This window comes from Chiloscyllium punctatum, chromosome 42, assembly GCF_047496795.1.
Source record: "Chiloscyllium punctatum isolate Juve2018m chromosome 42, sChiPun1.3, whole genome shotgun sequence".
NCBI classification, from domain to species: Eukaryota; Metazoa; Chordata; class Chondrichthyes; order Orectolobiformes; family Hemiscylliidae; genus Chiloscyllium; species Chiloscyllium punctatum.
Genome location: NC_092780.1, coordinates 14,793,217 through 14,813,434, shown reverse-complemented (window position 1 = coordinate 14,813,434; position 20,218 = coordinate 14,793,217). Strand labels below are relative to the sequence as shown.

Here is a 20,218-nt window from a genome sequence, read left to right as displayed (position 1 = left end):
AATCTGCTGAGATATCTAACCATGGTTCCTGTGTCGAGCTTCCACCTTGCGTTGCCTCATTGAGCTCCTGACTTTCTTAGCACCCGAAGAATGTGATGCAAAATCCCAGATGATGGAGTTGTCAACAAGCACCTTGGTTTCTTTGAAAGCTGGCAGCTGAGTTTGGCATTTCCCTGACTCGGGTATATCAAAGACCAGCTTAATGAGGTCAGGAAGGTGACCTGAGGTCTGTGGCACAAAACTACCCCCCATTGAGACAATCCAAAGCTCTGATTGGAATATTCATTAATTGGAAAGAATCATAAAAGTGAGTTGTTGGTGAAACTACAGAACAGGCAGAGTGACCTTTGTTACACATGAAACACCCTGATTGATTTGTTAAGGGAGTTATTATTAAATACCTCTGGAGCAAATAGGTCTTAAATCTAGGGCTCCAAGCTTAGAGGTAGGAGACTACCACACCTCAAAAGCCATATGGTTAATATATACTCCATTCACTGTCAGTTCTGAAGAAGGGTTACTGGACCCGAAGTGCTAGTTCTGCTTTCTGTCCACAGATGTTGCGAGTCTACATGAGTTTTTCCAAGAGTTACTGTCTTTGTTTGTGATTTTCCAACATCAACAGTTCTTTGTGTTTTTATTCCATTCACTTTCCAATCTATTGAAGTCTTTGGAATGGAATACTGGCTCGCATATTCACTGGTGACCAATATACCACCACTTTTTACACTAAAGTCCACACTGAATTTCAGTTACAATGAGCATGCAAACCAAGATAGGGATTGACCATGTTTATTAACATCATTTTAAGAAATATAGCTCTATAAATTTAGATTTGGTTACAGTTAGTAACTAAAGATTTGCACCTCATCACTATGTTTTGCAAGAAGCTGATGCGGCATTCTGCGCGTTATCCAAAAGATACATGCACTTTCATGAAATAACCTGTTTTAAAGCCTCAAGTCTGTCCAACAGCATTTCCCTCCTGAAACAAACACAAATCGTATTTCCCCCTATCTTTAATTGCATTGATCAGGTGAATAAGGTGAAAATCATTGGCAAGGACAGTATAACATGGAACAGGAGCAACAAAAAGATGGACTGAATAAACATAAATAAATTCTGAGTATAAGGAGACTGTTCGAGTCCAGCCTGTGCATCAATAATGAATTAAAAACACTTGGATGTAGAGGCAAGCCAGTTATTGATTTTATTTTGGCTTAACCTTTCTTCTGGAAAGGAATTTCTGCGATACTTCTTGTTGCTATTTGTTATGCTTCTGTGTTCTATCAGACAACAAGAAGGTGCAGTGTTGTGAGCTGGTCAACATTACATTCTGATGAAGGTTGGATGAACTCTAAGATGAATGAATTCACTGGTATTGAATCAAGAAAAGACAGCTGATGGCAGTGGGTTTGTGGGGAGTTTGACCAAAGGGCAGTGTGTGATTTGAAGGAGCATGTGGAGGTGATGATGACCCCACACTGTTGTTGCTTCTGTCCTTTTTGATGCTAGAGATGGCAGAGAAGGGAGTACCTTTGACATATTGTTTGTGACTTGCATCCTAATTGTGAACAGTGCAGGTACAATGTGTAAATGGATCAGATATTGAGTGCAGCGGCAGAGTACTGCTGAAGTAGACATTTGCTCTGGATAATATAGAGTCTTTTGAGTATTGCTGTGGGGAAGTAGTGAATATGCTGCAAATCTCCTGATTTCTGGCCATTAGACACAATAATGTCCCCTTTAACTTCTTTCCATTGTCTGCATTAAAAAAAAAGGCTAAAATAATGGGGGACAACAGCCACAGCTCATTCCATGTGCAACAGGATGATCCTCATGATTGCAGTTCCGAGGGGAAAGTGAGGACTGCAGATGCTGGAGATCAGAGTCGAGAGTGTGGTGCTGGAAAAGCGCAGCAGGTCAGGCAGCATCCAAGGAGCAGGAGAATCGACGTTTCAGGCATAACCCCCTCATCAGGAATACTTGCAGCTCCTGCAAAGGCCATTATAGGATAAATGTGCAAAAATCCTTTCCATTTGCTTAGGAACAGGCCTCTGTTGCACATTATGTGCCAGATCTATTTGGAAATTCTGATGTCCTAAGTAAATTTAATGTTGTGTTAGGCCTTTTAACATACATCAAGCTGCACAAACTCTGCACACAAATACGTACTTTGTTGATACTGTAGCTTGAAAGATCACTGTTGTTAACTTTGTAGTGGTGTTCAGAATGGCAGGTGGGGGGGAAATACGATTGCTTAATCCACTAATTGTTCCTGTACCTACCACAGATTGCTGTAAGCTGCTCCCATTGAGAGGAAGCATGACAATCCTTCCCATGGATTTTAGATATTTAATATTTTTATTGCACATCAAAATACATGTGATCATTTGCACATAATTACAGAGGGTATTTATTTCCATAACATCATAGCTGGTATGAAATTGGGCTTGCAATGTCCATCAAAATTGAAAAGGAAATTTGTGTGTTGTTTGAGCTATCAAAAACAAATTCTCTGCATTGTCTGTTATTAGACCAGGTAAACATTCTTGTATTTTCTGAATCTTTGTTGAAATACTTCAGCAAAGAATAGCACCACAAAATGTAAAATGAGGCTGTTTAAAGATTTTAGGGATTATTTTTTTTTGTTCTATCCCCAATACCAACCTTCTCACCAAGACATTCATGCTTCATCCCTCGACGGCTAGTTTTCACAAGGCTGATCCACAACTGGGATGAAGAAGCTTTAAAGTCAGAATCACATTCCCATTGCTGGTTATTTGTGAGAAGATTCACAAGTGATTCAAAAATATTAACTAAAAACAGTGGAAAAAAAAGGAAAGGAAAAGGATTAAACAAAATACACAAGAAACTCAGCAGGATCTGTGGAGGGGGAGAGAGAAGAATTGAGTTCATGTTTTGAGTCCAATATGACTCCTCCTCAGAACTGAAGAGAGGTGAAAAAGGAACTGAATTTAAACACTAAAATAAAACAAAGCTGCAGATGCCGAAACAAACAATAAGAAATTTACAGAGAAACTCAACAGATCCAGCAGTATCTGTAAACAGAGTTAACGTTTCAAATTTAGTGACCCTTCTTCAGAACTGAAAAAAAGATGGTTATTTGTGCGGACAATGAGGGGTGGTAGGGGGCATCTACACAGATGCTGTCAGACCTGCTGAGTTTCTCCAGCAATCTCTGCTTTTTGTTTGGAAAGTCACTGACTTTCAGGAAGTCGAGAAAGGCAAGTGGAACAGAAGGGAAAGGTTGACGGAGAATGGAGATCAATGAAATCATAGAACAATTTTTATTGTAGTAGTTAAAATAACTACACAGAGGCCAGTTCCTGTCATCAAGTCACCCTTTCATTATTAGTGCACAGTACACTGACTGTGGTCAGCCAGCTCAGTCAATCCACAACTGAGGAGATTCTAATGTCCTGATTGTATTTTTCTTCCTCCTGTTAATTTTTCTTTATTAATTTAATGAAACCGTATAAAATGCAAACAGTTGACAATAAACAAAAAGAAGCAGTTCACAAAAAAAACGCTATTTACAGGGGAAGGGGCAGCCAGGCCAAACCCCAAAACCCACCGTTCAGTTAACTGGGAAATCAGGACAAACCTCAAATCCCACTTTCAGTCATCAAAAAGGAAACAGTAACAACACAGACAAGACAGTTCAATCCAATGAAAACAGTGCATAGAACACAGACCCTCCTCCAGCAACCCACCCGTCCCTCTTACCTTCCAGTCACTCAAAGGCAGCCACCCCTTCTGGCTTCTCAGTCCACCCATATGTACCATCTGGCCCTTGCCAACCTGACACACCATCCGGCCTGTGGACTGCTCGAACATAACTTCCTCGAGGACAGCCCGTCTCGCTGTTTGCTTGGGACAACAGCACTCAAGCTGGCCTACCCACCTTCCAGCTCTCCAGGTGACAGCTTTCGGGATGACCCAAGAGCCTCCCAACTCACAGTAATGCCTGCCAGACCAGGCACACACAAGACAGTGCAGGTGATAAAACCAACAAGCAAAATTGCAGAGTCACTTACCAAAAACAGAGTCCCCTCTGGTATAGAGAGACCATTTTCAGGAACAGAGTCCACTCCACTCCAGTATGCAGAATCCATTGCCAGAAACAGAGTCCACAACCAAAGGCAGAGTCCACTCCTAAAGGCAGGAAATGCACACCCCACAACATGTGTTCAGTCTCCACAGAGGACCGGGCCCACTCACAGGAATACAGTTCATTGTGAAGGTGCAGTTAACTCACAGGGGCTTGGTCCACTCCTAAAGGCAGAGTCTCCTTCAGTATGCAGCAAATGCTCTCCTCCCAGCACACACACAGCTGTTCAGTCTTTACAGAGGCCTAGTCCACCAACAGAGGGCCAGGCCTACCTGCAGAGGAACAGTTCATCTGGAAAGGTGCAGTTGACTCACGGGTCAGTCCAAACACCAAAAAGTGAAAACACATGCAAAAAGGAAAATACAGACACTTACAAAAAAAGTGAAAGGCTAAGCCCTGCCACAAAATCAGCATAGTCCTTTCTCAAAAGAAACCAGAAATAAAAGAGTAGCGCACAGGCTGTAACCAGCCAGTGAAACAACAGTTCCCTAATGAGAACTGAAATACACCTGTAACACATTGACTGTGAAGATCAGCCAGTTCAGAAATCAATCCTCAAAAAAAGGAACACCATCAACAAACTGGCTTTTGTAGATCAGCCAGTTCAGGAATTAGGTCCCCAAAAACAAAAACCAACAACAATACACTGGCTGTAATCAGCCAGCTTGGAGTCACTCCACTGAATCAATGAGGAGATTCTAATGTCCTGGGTTATTTTTTTTAAAGAAAGGAATATCAGTTAACAAACTGGCTATATAATTCAGCCAGTTTAGGAATCTGGTTCCCCCAAAATAAACAGAAACCAACAGCAGTGTCGTGGTTATTTTGTTTTATTTTTCTACCCCCACACTACCGCCTAACTGTGGTAGTGTTTATTTTCTCCCCAGCACCTATGTTGTGTGTGTGCAGGTGTGAGACACAGTGAAAGACACAATGTGCACAAATCTTTATTCAAATTTCCAACTCCAGGAAGAAAGGAAACACCCAAGTGGCTAGTGACAAGCAGTGCCCTTCACATCAAAGGGCAATGCTGTGTGATCAGACAGTGAAGGAGAGGGCAGGGATCAAATCAAAATAGAGTTGGAGGGGGGAAATAATGCACTCCACTCCCTGCGGCGCCCACCTCTCCCTGAACAACTCCAGGGTGTTGGTGGGCTGTCATGGTTACATCGGTCAGCCAGGGCTTACAGGATTGGCCCAGGTCAAGAATCTCATAGTTAATGAGATCCACCTGGTTCCAATCACTACTCTCGTAATTAGAGTTTGATTTTATTGTCACATGTCGTCAAGTACAAGAAACCTTGAGTACAGTGAAAAGTGGACAAAGTCACCATTTCCAGTGCCACCTTAGGAACAAAGATGCCTAGGTACAAAATCTTCGGTCAATCTTCGGTCGAAAAGTAAAAATTTACGGTTAAAATTTTAATGTTTCAATCCTTCTAAAGCAGAGAAAGAGAGAAATGAAATAAAAGCAGACAGAGAGAAGATAAAGTCTAGATCCAGATTAGGTGATAATGACAATAAAGTCATGCTCTGACTGAAAAGCAACACTGTGATAAATAAGATGCAAACAGTGGGGAAGGGAGGGGGGAAATCAAAATGGAGGGAAGAGTTCATGGTCTGAAACTGTTCAACTCTGTGTTGAGTCCTGAAGGCTGTAAAGTCCCTAAAGAAAAATGAGGTGCTGTTCCTCAGGCCTGTACTGGGTATTGCTGGAACATTATTACAAGCCCACAATGGGAATATTCTGACAAAGAGTCATACCTGAAACATTGACTCTCCTGCTCTTCTGATGCTGCTTGACCTGCTGTGCTTTTCCCAGCGCCACATTTTATTGACACTGACTTCCCAGCATCTGCAGTTTTCATGAGTTCCACCTTATTTTTCAGTTTCTCATAGCCCTATACCAGGATGAGGACCACTTACCTTCACCAGTTTTCCCAGTGAATTCTGTGGTATTCAATAATGTTCTCATTTGAATAGGCTGGGAGGAGTGTATGATCTTGATGCCATCAATCCATGGTTTATTTGAAGCTTGTTAGGGTAGCAAAGGCGATAATAACTGTGATACTCGATTAAAGCTTTTGAACTTCAGAATTTTAATATGGATTCCATGTCTCTCACTAGTGCTGAAATTGCTACTTGTAATTTCAGTTTGAATACTTCCTTTTAATGGAAGATGCTGACTTTACAATTCTGCAGTGCTGTATTGAATTTGTAGCATTTTGAAGTCTGAATGACATTTACCTTCTGAAGAACCTATCTCTTCCAGTTAATTTACTTTTCTACATTAACAATGCTGAGAATCACAGTGTAGAAGACAAGATTCCATAATAAGACAAAAGAATCACATACCATGTTTCAGAATAATATAGACAAGAGGGAGACAGATTAAATTAAATCAAGCCGTTTTCCATTAATCCATTGAATAGCTGAAAGTAATCCAATTTAAGTTTGTACGTATCTTCATCTCTTTCAAAAATAAAAGGTACGTGTAAAAGGATATACTTTTCAATCTATCGTGTTCTTGATTTGATTTGCAGAGGATTGTCCAACCACACCAATGGGTGAGAAAACAAAAGGTAATTCTACCTCAATGGTTCATGTATCAAAAGTATTTCTGGTGGAAAATGCTGCCACCAAGACATCGGCCATGTTTTCCTGCTCAGAAGCTACGAATGGCAGATCGGAAAATGACATTGCAACGTCAGTCATGCACACTGCAGAGATCATTCGAAGTGAGGGCACTGACAGTGTTAGCTCAGCCCCTGAAAGTGAGAAAGAAGGAGAGAAAATGAAACAGCAGCTTTACTGCGCAGTTTGCAAAGTGACGGTGAACTCTGCATCTCAGCTCGAGGCACACAACAATGGTAAGTGACCTCACTGTTTGACATCTGTGGAACTGAGCAGAGGTGGGTCCTGCAGATGCTGGAGATTAGAGTCAAGATCAGAGTGGTGCTGGAAAAGCACAGCAGGCCAGGCAGCATCCGAGGAGCAGGAAAAATCGACGTTTCGGGCAAAAGCCCTTCCATCAGATTTCCCGAAACGTCAATTTTTCCTGCTCTTTGGATGCTGCCTGGCCTGCTGTGCTTTTCCAGCACCACTCTAATCTTGTCTATGGAACAGAGCTAGATAGACAACAATAAAAGTAGGCAATGTCTGTCACAGAGTCATCCAGTATGAGAACAGAACCTCCGGTCCAACTCATTCATGCCAAACATGTTCCAAACTAAACTAGTCCCATTTGCCTGAATTTCACCCATACCTCTTTAAACCTCCATATACCTGTCCAAATGCGTTTTAAATGTTGTACCTGTACCTGTATCTCCCATTTCCTCTGGCAGTTTGTTCCACATATGCACAACCCTCTGTGGTTGAATATTACATGTCCCTGGGGTGGGGGCTTTTGGCAGAAGCACATAATATTGGGCAGGTGGCTAAGCCACCACCTTCCTACCTGTCTCCCTCCGCCACCCCGCACCGCCCTGAATAAAGTTCTTTGAATCAACGTGTGCAGTGTTCTTATTACACACCTCTGGAGCAGTTCAGACTTGCATCTAGGCCTCCTGGTCTGGAGGTAGGGACACTACCATTGCACCTTAAGAGGCTTTCATAGCTAAATAAATTATTAAGCGTCATTCAAGCTTGTTCAATTACACTGCCCAGACCAGAACACGGGATTCCCTTTCTTTTAAAAAAATATTCAAAATGACAGGAAGGAAGTGGGTGCTATCTTCAGGGGGCACCTTTTGTCCACGATGCATACTTTAAAGCCCACCCCCTATCCTCCTCACATGCCTCTTGCTAATTTAATGAAAAATCCCTGCACCACCCCCACCCCCACTGACTCTGAAATCCATAGGACTTCCATCATGGGCCTTGCCTGCAGTCCCAATAGTGTCCCCTAGGGAGTGCTAGCACTGCCTGGGCTGCTGGAGCTGCCAGCTAATCAGATTAGTCGGCATCTCCAGAGGGTGGGACATCCCACTGAGGGGCAATTGTCCCACACTGCATTAATTTAGCCACCTGTCAAACGTTATGGACAGGCCCCTGTAATGTTCTGCCCAAATTATTTTCCACGCATATCAGACATACTGGTCTTCATCTCTGAGAGACGGTCTATGAAGGAGAACTCTAACAGTGTCCTGGGGAGCAGATTGTGAATTTGATGAAATCACTTAATCAAAAAAGCAGGATGTTTGAAATAGCTATCCTAATATGCATTGCACCTTAAAAACCATGTGCCAACTGTATTTTTACTTAAGCTCTTATCAAAAGATTACAAAGTGACAGGTGTCACTATCACACAATGGATTAATTGCTTGAGAAAATGCCACCATTTCCCATGGAATCACGGCAGAGAATCAGTTAAATGAAACAGAAACTGTGAAGGGAGAAACTGAGTGAACCACTTTGATGGAAAATGAGTTGTTATTTTAATGACAGAAGTGATAAAGATGAAAAGCGGCAAAAGCAAATTAAGGGTCGTTGGTCAGTTGGGAGCCTAGCCATTTGGATTGTGAATATAAATTCCATCCTGTGAGCAACTTTCTGGATCACCTGCTTACCTTGTGCCAACATGCACAATTTCTCTGAATGGATAAGAACTGTCAGCTGTAAAATCCACCTGAAGTATCCAAATCTCAAAGAAGACCACGAGATCTTAGATATAAAACACAGAACTGCTGAATGACTTAATGTTATAGAGTCATTGAGTCATACAGTGCAAAAACAGACCCTTCGGTCCAACCAGTCCGTGCCAAACTAAACTAGTCACACCTGCCTGCTCCTGATCCACATCCCTCCAAGCTTTTCCTATTCATGTATCATCCAAACGTCTTTTAAATATTGTAGTTGTACCCACATCCACCACTTCCTCAGGAAGTTCATTCCACATGTGTACCACCCTCTGTGTTAAAAAAAATTGCCTCATGTCTTTTTAAAATCTCTCTGCTCTCACCTTAAAAATGTGTTCCCTCATCTTGAAATTCACCATCTTGGGGATAAGGCAACTACTATTAACTCCATCAATACCCGATTTGATATTCTCCTGACCACAGGTGAAAGAATCCTTGATCCCAAGAATCTCTTCCATTCAGAACCAGAGTCTAACTCTTTACACTGTTCCCCTTTTTTTGCCATAGGATAGCAAAGATGAGAGAGATTTGGGAACTATTGTGCGTAGTATATAGACATCAAAGAGAGTTCATTCCATTCATTAGGTTAAAAGACAGGTCACCTTTTTGGAAGTATTTCTACTTAGACATTAGAGCATAACTTTCATTGATTCCAGAGTGACTGTGTTGTTAAAGGTTGTGCCAAAGCTAGAGCCAGGCAATTCCACTGAAGCAGTCATAAACAAAAAAAAGATAAAATGGTTTTCCCAACCTCATGATGTCTCAAAGCACTTTACAACCAACAAGGTATTTCTGAATTATAGTCACTGCTGTAATGCAAGAAACATATAGCACAGTAAAACAACTTATGTGTGACTAGCTCTCACAAACAGCAATGTGATAATGACCAGACAATCTGTTTTTATTAGAGTTGTTGACTGAAGAATATTGGTCAGGAGACTGGGAAAAGCTCTCCTACTCTTCTTCAAACCAGCTCAAAGCAGGGATATTTTACATCCAAACCAAAAACAGAAGTTGCTGGGAAAGCTGTGCAGCATCTGTGGAAAGAATATAATACCAAACTCTTTCTGCATCTCCTCTGCAGGCATAATATTGTATTCTGCGATCTGGTATATTACCCTAATGCACTTGACATGATATAGTCTGCCTGTACAGCATGCAAAATAAAACTTTTCACTGTACCCAGATACATGTGACAATAATAAATTAAATCAAATCAATAAAACTTTAATTGTTTGTTGATGAAGCTAATGGTTGAATGGTTTTGTTTGATCAATTTGTAAATCTTTTTGTGGCCAGTTTTGCTGTCATTAGAAATAACAGTGTTAAGCCTGATGCATTGCAATATAATTATCTGATATTCACATTTTAGGGTCCAAGCATAAGTCAATGCTGCAGGGACAGAACAGTCACAGCAGAAGAAGCAGACTGAGACTCTTCCCACGGACTTTGTACAAAACCAAGCGCATCGGTAACAAAGGGAGCATCGGTCTACAGAGCAAGGCTTTTCACTGTAATATCTGTGAGATTTATGTTAACTCTGAAACACAACTCAAACAGGTGAGTTAAAGCTAGAAATATTTCTCCCAGAATTTAAGAAGCTGAGACCTTGGATTTTACTTTGTGCATTCATCCAAGGAATCTCATTACTTACAGCAGACTCAGCAATTGACTAGGTAAATGCTGCTTCTCAAGCAGCCTCAGGAGTAGGATCCTTCTAATCTATGCCTTTCTGAAAGCAGTTGGGACCTGCTTTGCTTAATTCCAAGCAAGTGGCATGAGTGCAGTGAGAGTTTCTTTCTCCATTTGCACTCTGATCTCAGTCCTGCAACTCAGTATGTGCTGTTTGTGTAAATAAAGACTTCTGGGCAGTTGCTATTTCACTCACAACAATGGGACGTGTGCCCTCTACTCCTCGGCTGGTGTTACCCCTCTCCCAGCTGGTGACAGGAATGGAGTTGTCAACCCTGAACAAGTTAACATTCATCACTGGAACATTCTCCAGCAGAGGAGGATCTTCACAATGTTGCAAGAAATAGTTTTTTTTTATTCGTACTCTCTGGGCATTTGTGTTGTTGGAAATGTTAGAAGGCTAGTCGATTGATGGAGAGTTACGGGAAGAGGAAGGTTTGGTGACGAAACGAGTACACACAGCCAGAGTTAATGCACATCCCTCTAGATCTAAAATTCTCTTTCTAAATTCCTCAGCCTTGCTACCTCTTCCAGGAAAACCTATTCAAAAACTCACACTCTGACTTTGATAACCTCCCTCCCACCTCCCTCATCCCCTATTTTTTCTCTCTTTTCCAGCTTCCTTTCTCCAACTTCCCAATAAAGCACCTCAGGATGGTTTATTCCAGGGAATATGTTCAAACTACTGTTAATCATTTAAAATATTGGACCACTGCATGTTGTCGTTTCATTTAGGCTATTAACCGCTCATATCTCACTGGCCTTATCCCTTCACACAAACTACTACCTATAGCAACACTGGCCTGTTGCGCAGTTGGTGGCCAAGATGTCTTCACTGTTTCTGAGGCTCAATTCCACTAACTCAGTGCAGCGTCTAACAGTATGTGCTTGCAGACCACTGCACAAACAGGATTGTATATACTGTAGTGGATGACTCGACAGTGCATACCAGAAACCTTCAACAAAATATACAAGAGTCTCACGAGAAAACTGGCTTAACTTGATACCTACATCTGTCAACTTTCTTTCTGTCTTTTACAAACAGTTATGAGGGATAAGCACATCTGGTTTACAGAAAATATTTACGCTGAAGTTATATATTTTTAGAAATATGTTCATTGTCAGGTTGAGGTAATTTTTATACACATTAGCTGTGTTTAATAAATTGGGCTAAAATGTAAGCTTGAGGATTTATTTATGCAGACTGCAAGGCACAGGGGAGCGTTTCTGATACAAAGGGTAACAGTCCTGTCTCAGAGCCAGAAAAGTCAAGTCGAGCCCCATCCCAGACATTGATGACCAAGGAATACACCTATAAATCCTTGTGATGACAGGTGGGGCAAAAATCAAAGAGACTCCTGATCAGCTGTGTAATAGATAAAGGGTGGCTGTACCATCCACAGCTCCAGACTATAATAGGTGTTGCACAGCAACCTAGATTTCCCAAGTAACACAGCACCACCACTATATAAAGCCTCAAGATATAGCATGATCTTACCTTCTAGCTTTTGGAGTCCTTCAATAGTTGAAGATATCAACCATTTACCAAGCAACCTGTACTCTAACTCGCTGACTGTGGTCTCTGGATTCAACTTTGTTCCATTGAATTGAATTTAGTGTCATGTGTACCAAGGCACAGAGAAAAGCTTTGTCTTGTTAGCAATCCGGGCAGATCACGGTGGCACAGTAGTTAGCACTGTTGCCTCACAGTGCCAGAGACCCAGGTTCAATTCCCACCTCTGTGTGGAGTTTGCACATTCTCCCCGTGTCTGCATGGGTTTCCTCCGGGTGCACCGGTTTCATCCCACAATCCAAAAATGTGCAGGTTAGGTGAATTGTCCATGCTAAATTGTCCGTAGTGTTAGGTGAAGGGGTAAATGTAGGGGAATGGATCTGGGTGGGTCGCTCTTCAGTGGGTCGGTGTGGACCTGTTGGGCCAAAGGGCCTGTTTCCATGCTGTAAGTAATCTAATCTAATCACATGGCTAAGTAGCATAGATAATAATACGTAAACAATGGCAAAAACAAAAACACAGGTACAGACGAATGTTAAGAGTTTGTGAATCTATTCAGTATAAAACAGTTATTAGTAATTTTTAGAAGCATGCTATTAAGTTTAAAGAGTGTAGAACGATTGTAGAAAATAGAAAACTTAGATCTGCGCGCAGGAGCTCGCAAGTAGTCGACCATATCCAGCGCCATCTTACTGGAAGGTATCTTAACACTTAGAGACAGATGAGCTGCATTTCCTTCAGTTTCCACATAGCTGACTGCCAGTGATATTCATCACCATTCTGATTCCAATTTGGAGTGTCCACTTTTACTGAGACATAAAACCTGCAATCACATTGAAGTGAAGCAAAATACTTCAATGATAAATGACCGAGGTGGTTCCTGCTTAAATTATATGTGGTTTTTGTGGTTTGTTTGTGATCATTTCAGAGCTTTTTATCTTTCCCATGATGAACAAAGGTTGTGGATTACTAACAAATATTCAGAGCTTAGTTCTTGATGATTATCATCTAGGGGTGCTGGCAATACAGTGCTGTGATACTTGCTTTAATGAAGTATAACCAAAATAGGTAGATGTGTGATGAGTCAGAATCCTCATGATACTATAGGCATCTTGTTTTGACTTAGAGAGGGACAGTTGGTTATGGTGTTTGAAGAGTACCACTTCCCCTTCAATTGCAGGTAGACCTACCTTAGCCAGAACAGGAATTGAACCCTGTGCTCCTGTCTTTACATCAGAACTGCACACTAACCATCTAGTTGACTCTGCTAACTGGTCCCAGTATGTGGAAGAAAAATCGATGCGCAATAATTATGGATTAGCAAGCCCAAATTCACAAGTTATTTAATGTGCTTCATTATTGCACATTAATATTGTGATATTTAATGACAGAAAGGATTTGATGGTCAAGTTTGCATCATTGTTTAAAAACAAATTGTGTTTGGGGATACAGGCAGTGCCAGCAAGGCTGGCATTTACTTACTATCCTTTTTTCTCCATGAGGTGATGGTGCGGGTCCTGCTTCTTGAAGGACTGCTGTCTATGTGGTGAAGGAACTCCCGCAGGACCATTCAGCAGGGAGTTCCAAGATATTAACTTCAAGACTATGAAGCGATAGTGACAAACTTTTAAAAATCCCAAGGTGGACATAATGCTCATAGTAAAAACCGCTCACTGCCTTTATTCCTGATGAAGGGCTTTTGCCCGAAACGTCGATTTCGCTGCTCGTTGGATGCTGCCTGAACTGCTGTGCTCTTCCAGCACCACTAATCCAGATAATGCTCATAGTCCCTACAGAAATAGGAAATCCTTCCCTATATCTGCAAAGGTATTAACAGTACTCTTGCAAAGTTTGTTGGATTGGTTCAACATTCATAATGTTATTCTTTCATGGCCAGAGAGACTGTTCAGCAGTAATTATTAACTTATTCTGTTTGTAAAAACCCAGTTACACCTCCTTCAACAGAGCACAATATTTACTGAGTGATATGACAGTGAGTCTAACTGTATTAAGGTAGAAGTTCTCATCAGTTTACAGATTTTCCACTGATTTCATTCTCAACAACACACCCTGTGGGGAAGCATAAAATCACTGGTGGCAACTTCTGGATTTCTGTGTTAGACTGCACATGAGCGGATTCCAGAAATTGCCAGCGTTTAAGGAGTGAATGATGACATTTGCACCATCATTACTACAGCAGAAGTTCACATTAATGTCCCAGTTAATGTGAAACCTGACAGGTAAAGTAATTTTGAGGCTTGCTCTTTTATAGCAGATGTCTTTACCACATTGAAAGTTACGGCAAAAGGCAAATGTTTCATAAAAGTTGCATGGAGACAAAGGGCTAGCAATATTAACTTAATATAAAAATACAATGTTAATATTGTGCTTTCACTAAAATGACTGAATAACCTCTTTCTTTCAAGCACTCTGTTTATTTGTAAGTCTGCTTGATTCCCAATACAGCATATGACTAGTAGAAGACATAAGGAGAGACTTACAGGAAAACCATCTAAGCCTAAATACAGTCCTTATACCAAGCTTCAACAGACTGCGGTGTTGGCGGTGAGCACTTTAGTCCGAGTTTGTTTATTGACATCTTTGGAGGATTGGGTAATGACTGAGCAGTTTATTAACCATGCTGACTACTTTTTTCACAGAGGCACCAATGCATTCTTAGCATATTACTCCAACTTGGCTGCCCTTCTCAAAATACTGAATACCGAGTAACCCTAAAAGTTTGTTATATCATAACATTTTACAAACAAAAATATAATCATTTGCATATTGTTTTCACATGAATACATAGTCATCTGGAAAGATTGACAATTGGGTTAATTAGAATAAAAGTCAGAGAATCCTGGACAAATTCATCAGGTTTATGGAGAGAGAAAAACAAAATTAACATTGCAAGACCAATATGACTCTTCTTCAGAACTGAAAAAGTTTGGAATTCTGAAGATATCAGGCTTAAAATATTAATCCAGTTTCTCTCATGTATGAATGCTGCTGGATCTGCTGAGTTTCTCCAGCATTTTCTGTTTGTTTTCAATTTCCAGCATCCACAGTATTATTTGATGGTTTAAGTGGAACTATGCTGGACAAAATGATTTAAGCAACATTTCATTCACTCTTGTTGTTTGGCATTCCTGCACTTTAAGTACTATTCCTCCACACTTTTTAAAGTCATTATATGAAGGAACCAAGATGCGGGAGCTGTATTTTTAATGATAATCTGTAATATGAAGATTTCCATGGGCCAGTATTAGAAATTATTCTAGTTTCAGTATTCTGTTTAAATTGTCGTACTTAACAGAATATTAAGCTCAGATTTGGAGATTCTACAGACCAGAACAACAACAAAAATGTAGTTTCTAAATTGCAAATATATGCGAAATGAAGCAGAAATGCATTTGTTAATAGTTAAAACGATGCAACAATCTAACATGCACCAAGGAATGCCCGTAAGAGGATAATTGCTTTATTTAGAATGCAATTCCTGCAGAATGCCATTTAAAAATTAATCTCTAAATAGCCAAATGTTGCCTGACTTCATCCTCTTGTACCAAGGTGATCTCTGTGATGAAGGGATTTTTATTCATGATGTATAGAAATCTACTTTCGTGTTACCAAGTTTCCTCTCCTGTTGCAACCTTAGAATTAAGGATGAACTAAAGAACTGTAGCACAAATCTATACTTCACCCTAGAAATTGCCTTTTATGTTCATATTCACAGACAAGCTATTGTTACAAGATTACTGGATGTAGAACAATGATAACTAACAGCAAATTGTATGCTGAATAGCTAAATACAAAATACAATTCCAAACATGTATTATACCTGATTTGGAAATAACCTAACACCCAATAGTAAAAACACATTTCTTAAAAAAAAATCACAGCACTGACATTTTTTCTAGTAAGGAAGAACTCTAACAGAAGAAGCCCATTTTTAAAAAAAAATTTGTTATTTTAAATTGCACAGTAATAGTATTGATGTAGGAGGACCAATACAAGTAAAGGGAAACAGAAAGTTAGCTTCACCTATACACATCATTATTATCAAACAACATTAATCTCAAACCAGGAAGATACCCGTTAAGAGACCAAATACCCTATAAGGAGACACTTGGTATATTAAGGATGTTACCACAAGAGCTGCACAGATTGGGAATAAATTTTTCAGATGTCTTTAAAATTATGAAGGCTTTGCTTTATTTGTACAGGGAAATACTATTGCCTCTGGTTAGCAACTTAGTGACAAAGAGCTATCAATTTAACATTGTCACTGGGAAAGTGAGTCAAGGGATTGGGAGAAATTGCTTTGTGCAGAGTTGTTAGAGCATAAAATACTTTGCCATTGGGAATGGCTCAGGCAGAGGCCACAGCATTTTCTGAAGGAAAAGTGGTTTTAAATAGAAAGAAAATGTCGAGTTCTGGAAAGAGAACTGGGCAGTGTTTCAGATTTGCTTTAATGGGCAGCTAGTACAGACACAATGGGTTGAAGGGCCTCCCACTGTGCTGTAAAGAACATAGCAAGTAGGGACAGGAGCTGGTCAGGAAACTACTTCAGGCTGCTTTGTCAATCAGTGAAATCACGCCTGATTTACGACCTCAATTCCACAGTCTCACCCTATCTCCATATCCTGTGATTCCTGTAGTGTCTTCAGAAAAAGCTTCTATTAGAAAAAGTATGATTGATAGCATTGAAATATCTGAGACAAGATTAAATCAATAAACAGCAGTATGTGAATAGGCTTGATGAGGACTAACCATTACAGGTCTATTTAACTACAGTATTGGCAAGACTGGCTGAGACGTCTTAATCATGTTTATTTGTTTCCTTTCTACAGACAAAGATGGCTTTTCAGAAGCACCTCACAAAACCATTGGCAACTGGCTTCTTACCAAATCCTCTAACAGCAGCTGCTGTCTGTGCAATGCCAAACCTTGCTCTTCGACCGACTACACTCTTCCAGACACCATTTCTTGGACCAGCCTTCTTCAGAGCCACTCCAGGTCCTCTGAGGGCAACACATACACCATTTCTGTTTGCACCATATTGACTTCAGGGTTCAAGTCATCACAGACATTTTGGAAACTAAAAGGGAACTATGCAGTCGTAAATGTGAACATTATAAGTTATGCATGGCAGACTTCTGCCTCCTTGCTTCAACACCTATTGTCAGCAGTTTTATACTGCAAATATATTTAGATGAACTTCATATTAAGAAAATATGGTTTCAGTTACAAAGACAATTACAGAACTGATTTAGATGTGCGTAGATTTCTGGTAGAACCATGGGCTACCAATCTATTTTGCACAATATTTTTGTGAGTTCTTTAACATGTGTCAGTTGCTAGTGAAGATATTGAGTGCGAGGGCAGTTTTTTTTATACAGAAATAGAATCAAAAATCTGAAAAAAAAAGAACACTTTGAAGAAAAACGATTTTGAAGCCAAAACAGTTGATGAGAAATCGAATAGCACATCGCAGGACGTATTGCTGTCCAAAGAAGGAAACATAAATGGATAGCAGAAGAGTGGTCCTAGCTCATTGCCTCAGTTGGATAGATAACATGGAGAAAATGAAATGTCAGCCCCATTTTAGTTAAGGGTGCCTATTTGATATAAAGGTTCAGGAGGCAATTTGAACCCATTGCAAAGAAGTACAAAATTGCAGCTGACTTTCCTGTACGCAGCCCTCATTCATCAGTCATCATCGTCCATCATACTGCGAGCTTCACAAATGTCAAGCCAATGAGGCTGAAAGTGGATGGATCTGAAATGTTTCAAAGCGTTAGCCGATTTGATCCTAATTGGGATAATGAGCACACTGTCTCTGTGTACAAGTTTATTGCTAACTGCTTTCGAAGATCTAATAAGAAAATACTGATGGAAGACTGGATCAGAAAATCATATATGTTCCAACGATTCATATTGATAGGTTACCACCATTTTTAATAAATTCTATTTAAAGCATCTTGATAACATTCAAAGCAAATTATTTGCTTGGGGCATTATTTTATGGTTTCTATCAAGCAAGCCATTTAGTTTTCTGGCAAAGTTCAGAATTTGGATTTTAGTATTCAATGTTTTCAAAACCTTGCCTCATAGAGGCCCATATTTTATACTTAAAAGCGCTAATGTTTTGAAAGGACGCATTTAGTAGATTTGAGACCGAGCGAAACACTTCAGATAATGACTCGTAAAAACCACAGTCGTGTAAGCAAAGCACAGTTAAATCTGAAGCAAATTATTTTTAATTGCACCAAAAGTCAATTTTGGGCATTCACACGTTTTTCCCCAAATAGGTTCATTTATTTGAGGTTTGGAATTTGCTTTAGACATAGCAAGTCACCAAAAAGGCCAGCAAGGATTTAATGCATACATTTCACCAAAGGAAGTAGTGTTTTATTAGCCTAATGTGGTCTTCCATGCCAATGATAGTTTCTGGATTAGGGGAAGTGTAGATTCATTGGAAACACCTACCATTCCACCACCCTAACATATTGTCTCTGAAGTTATGGATTGTTTGTCTAACCCTATTTTGCTTGGCTTAGTACAGGTACAGAGAAAGTTGTTTTATAAAATATTTTCATTGATATTCTAGTGCTTTTTGCTATGTAGTTTATGTAGACTGAGATATTTAGGTTTGTTATGCAAACCAGTTTTTTTTTCTGATAGCCTCCACTGTTGATTCCTACAATTATCATTTTGTTAGAAGAATACAACTGTGCTAGATGAGGGGCCCTTGTGGTGCAGTGGTAGTGTCCCTACCTCTGAGCCTGGAGTCCTGGGTTCAATTCATATCCTGCTCCAGAAGGATGTAACAACATCTATGAAAAGATTGATTAGAGAATACCTGCAAGCATGCTTGAGCTGTTGTAGTACAGTGGTAGTGACCCTGCCTCTGGGCTGTTGTAGTACAGTGGTAGTGTCTCTGCCTCTGGGCTGTTGTAGTACAGTGGTAGTATCCCTGCCTTTGAGCTAAGAGAGCCTCAGGTTCAAGTCCCCTCTACTACAGAAATAGCATAACATCTCTGAACCGGTTGATTACAAATGTGTTTTACATATAAAAGCTAATTGGTTTAATGGCACTCATTGTTATAGAGTTGCCTTTGTATCACACATCGAAAAGGAATGGTGTGTCTAATAAGGGGATTAAGCACCATTCTTTCCATACCGTCTCATCAGTTGTTTTAAGCAAACACTATCACACTGCTCCAGATTCCCTACGTCTTTCTTAATGCGAGATTCAAACAAACAAACACTGTGAATATCATCCTCATCATCTCAGGCTTTCCACTGTAAATATCATTTTACCAAAAACTTCAAAATGTCATCGGTCACTGGGTGATGGGTCTTTTGCGTCTGTGTGTTATTAACTATTTGGAATCATATGACTACATACCACCATTTGGTTAGAGAACAATCCAGGATTGCAGATAAATCCTCTCATGTTCTCTTTGGGCTGTCACATCTATGATATTTACAAATACAGTAACTGCTGAAAAGTATTTTGATAATAGCTATTTTTCTGTCAATGTTGGCTGCCACCAGTCCATCAATCCCCCTTGAAAGCCTCTCATCATACAGATGAGTGAACACTCGGTTGGAAATGTAACATTTCAAGTTTAATAAATCAAATGCTGGTCTTCCATAAAAGTCACCTTTATTTTTATCTGCAAAGTAGCATTACAGTGAAAAATGAAAATTGTCGTGCTTCTTTTATGCTACAGTTCCTTCCAGCATTGCACCTCAACTTTAAACATGGAGCAGTACGATGCACAGGGTACATAAATTAGTGGCAGATAGCCTGACACATGGCCAGTTGGATAGAAGGAAGACAATTCATCTCTTAAGGCTATACCACCATTCATTTGGAGCAGACTGATACTGTATGTCTGAGCGGCTGACTAAGGGGATATTTAACGAAGGTGCAAAAATTATGAAGGTTATGATGGAGTGGAGAAGAGGAAAGTCCTTGGATGAGGGTCCATTAAAAAGGGAGGGCAGGAATTTAAGGTGGGAGGTTTACAGGGGAATTGTGAGGAAATTATTTCATGATGGTGGGGAACCTGGAGCTTCTTGAAAGGGCAGTAGAGGCAGATGTCCTCCTGAAAGTTTACAAAAAAATGCGAGGAGCTGCCAAAACCACCAAAGTTACAGGCCAAATGCAGGGAAACAGGATTTGGCTGGGTCAGAACACAATGGTCCGAATGGCCTCTTTATAGCACG

General features: G+C 40.3%; 1 protein-coding gene across 6 annotated transcripts in view; it reads left to right on the top strand.

The window, feature by feature from the left end:
* Positions 1-19,645, top strand: part of znf385c (zinc finger protein 385C) — a 488,384-nt gene extending 468,739 nt beyond the window's left edge. For all 6 annotated transcript variants that reach the window (XM_072561476.1, XM_072561475.1, XM_072561477.1 and 3 more), the window contains 4 exons: positions 6,679-7,005; positions 10,145-10,332; positions 14,444-14,542; positions 16,831-19,645. In XM_072561476.1, the coding sequence (XP_072417577.1) occupies positions 6,679-7,005; positions 10,145-10,332; positions 14,444-14,542; positions 16,831-17,043 (827 nt within the window). In that variant the 3' untranslated portion in view covers positions 17,044-19,645. The remainder of the gene's footprint in view (positions 1-6,678; positions 7,006-10,144; positions 10,333-14,443; positions 14,543-16,830) is intronic.
* Positions 19,646-20,218: the final 573 nt, after the last annotated feature.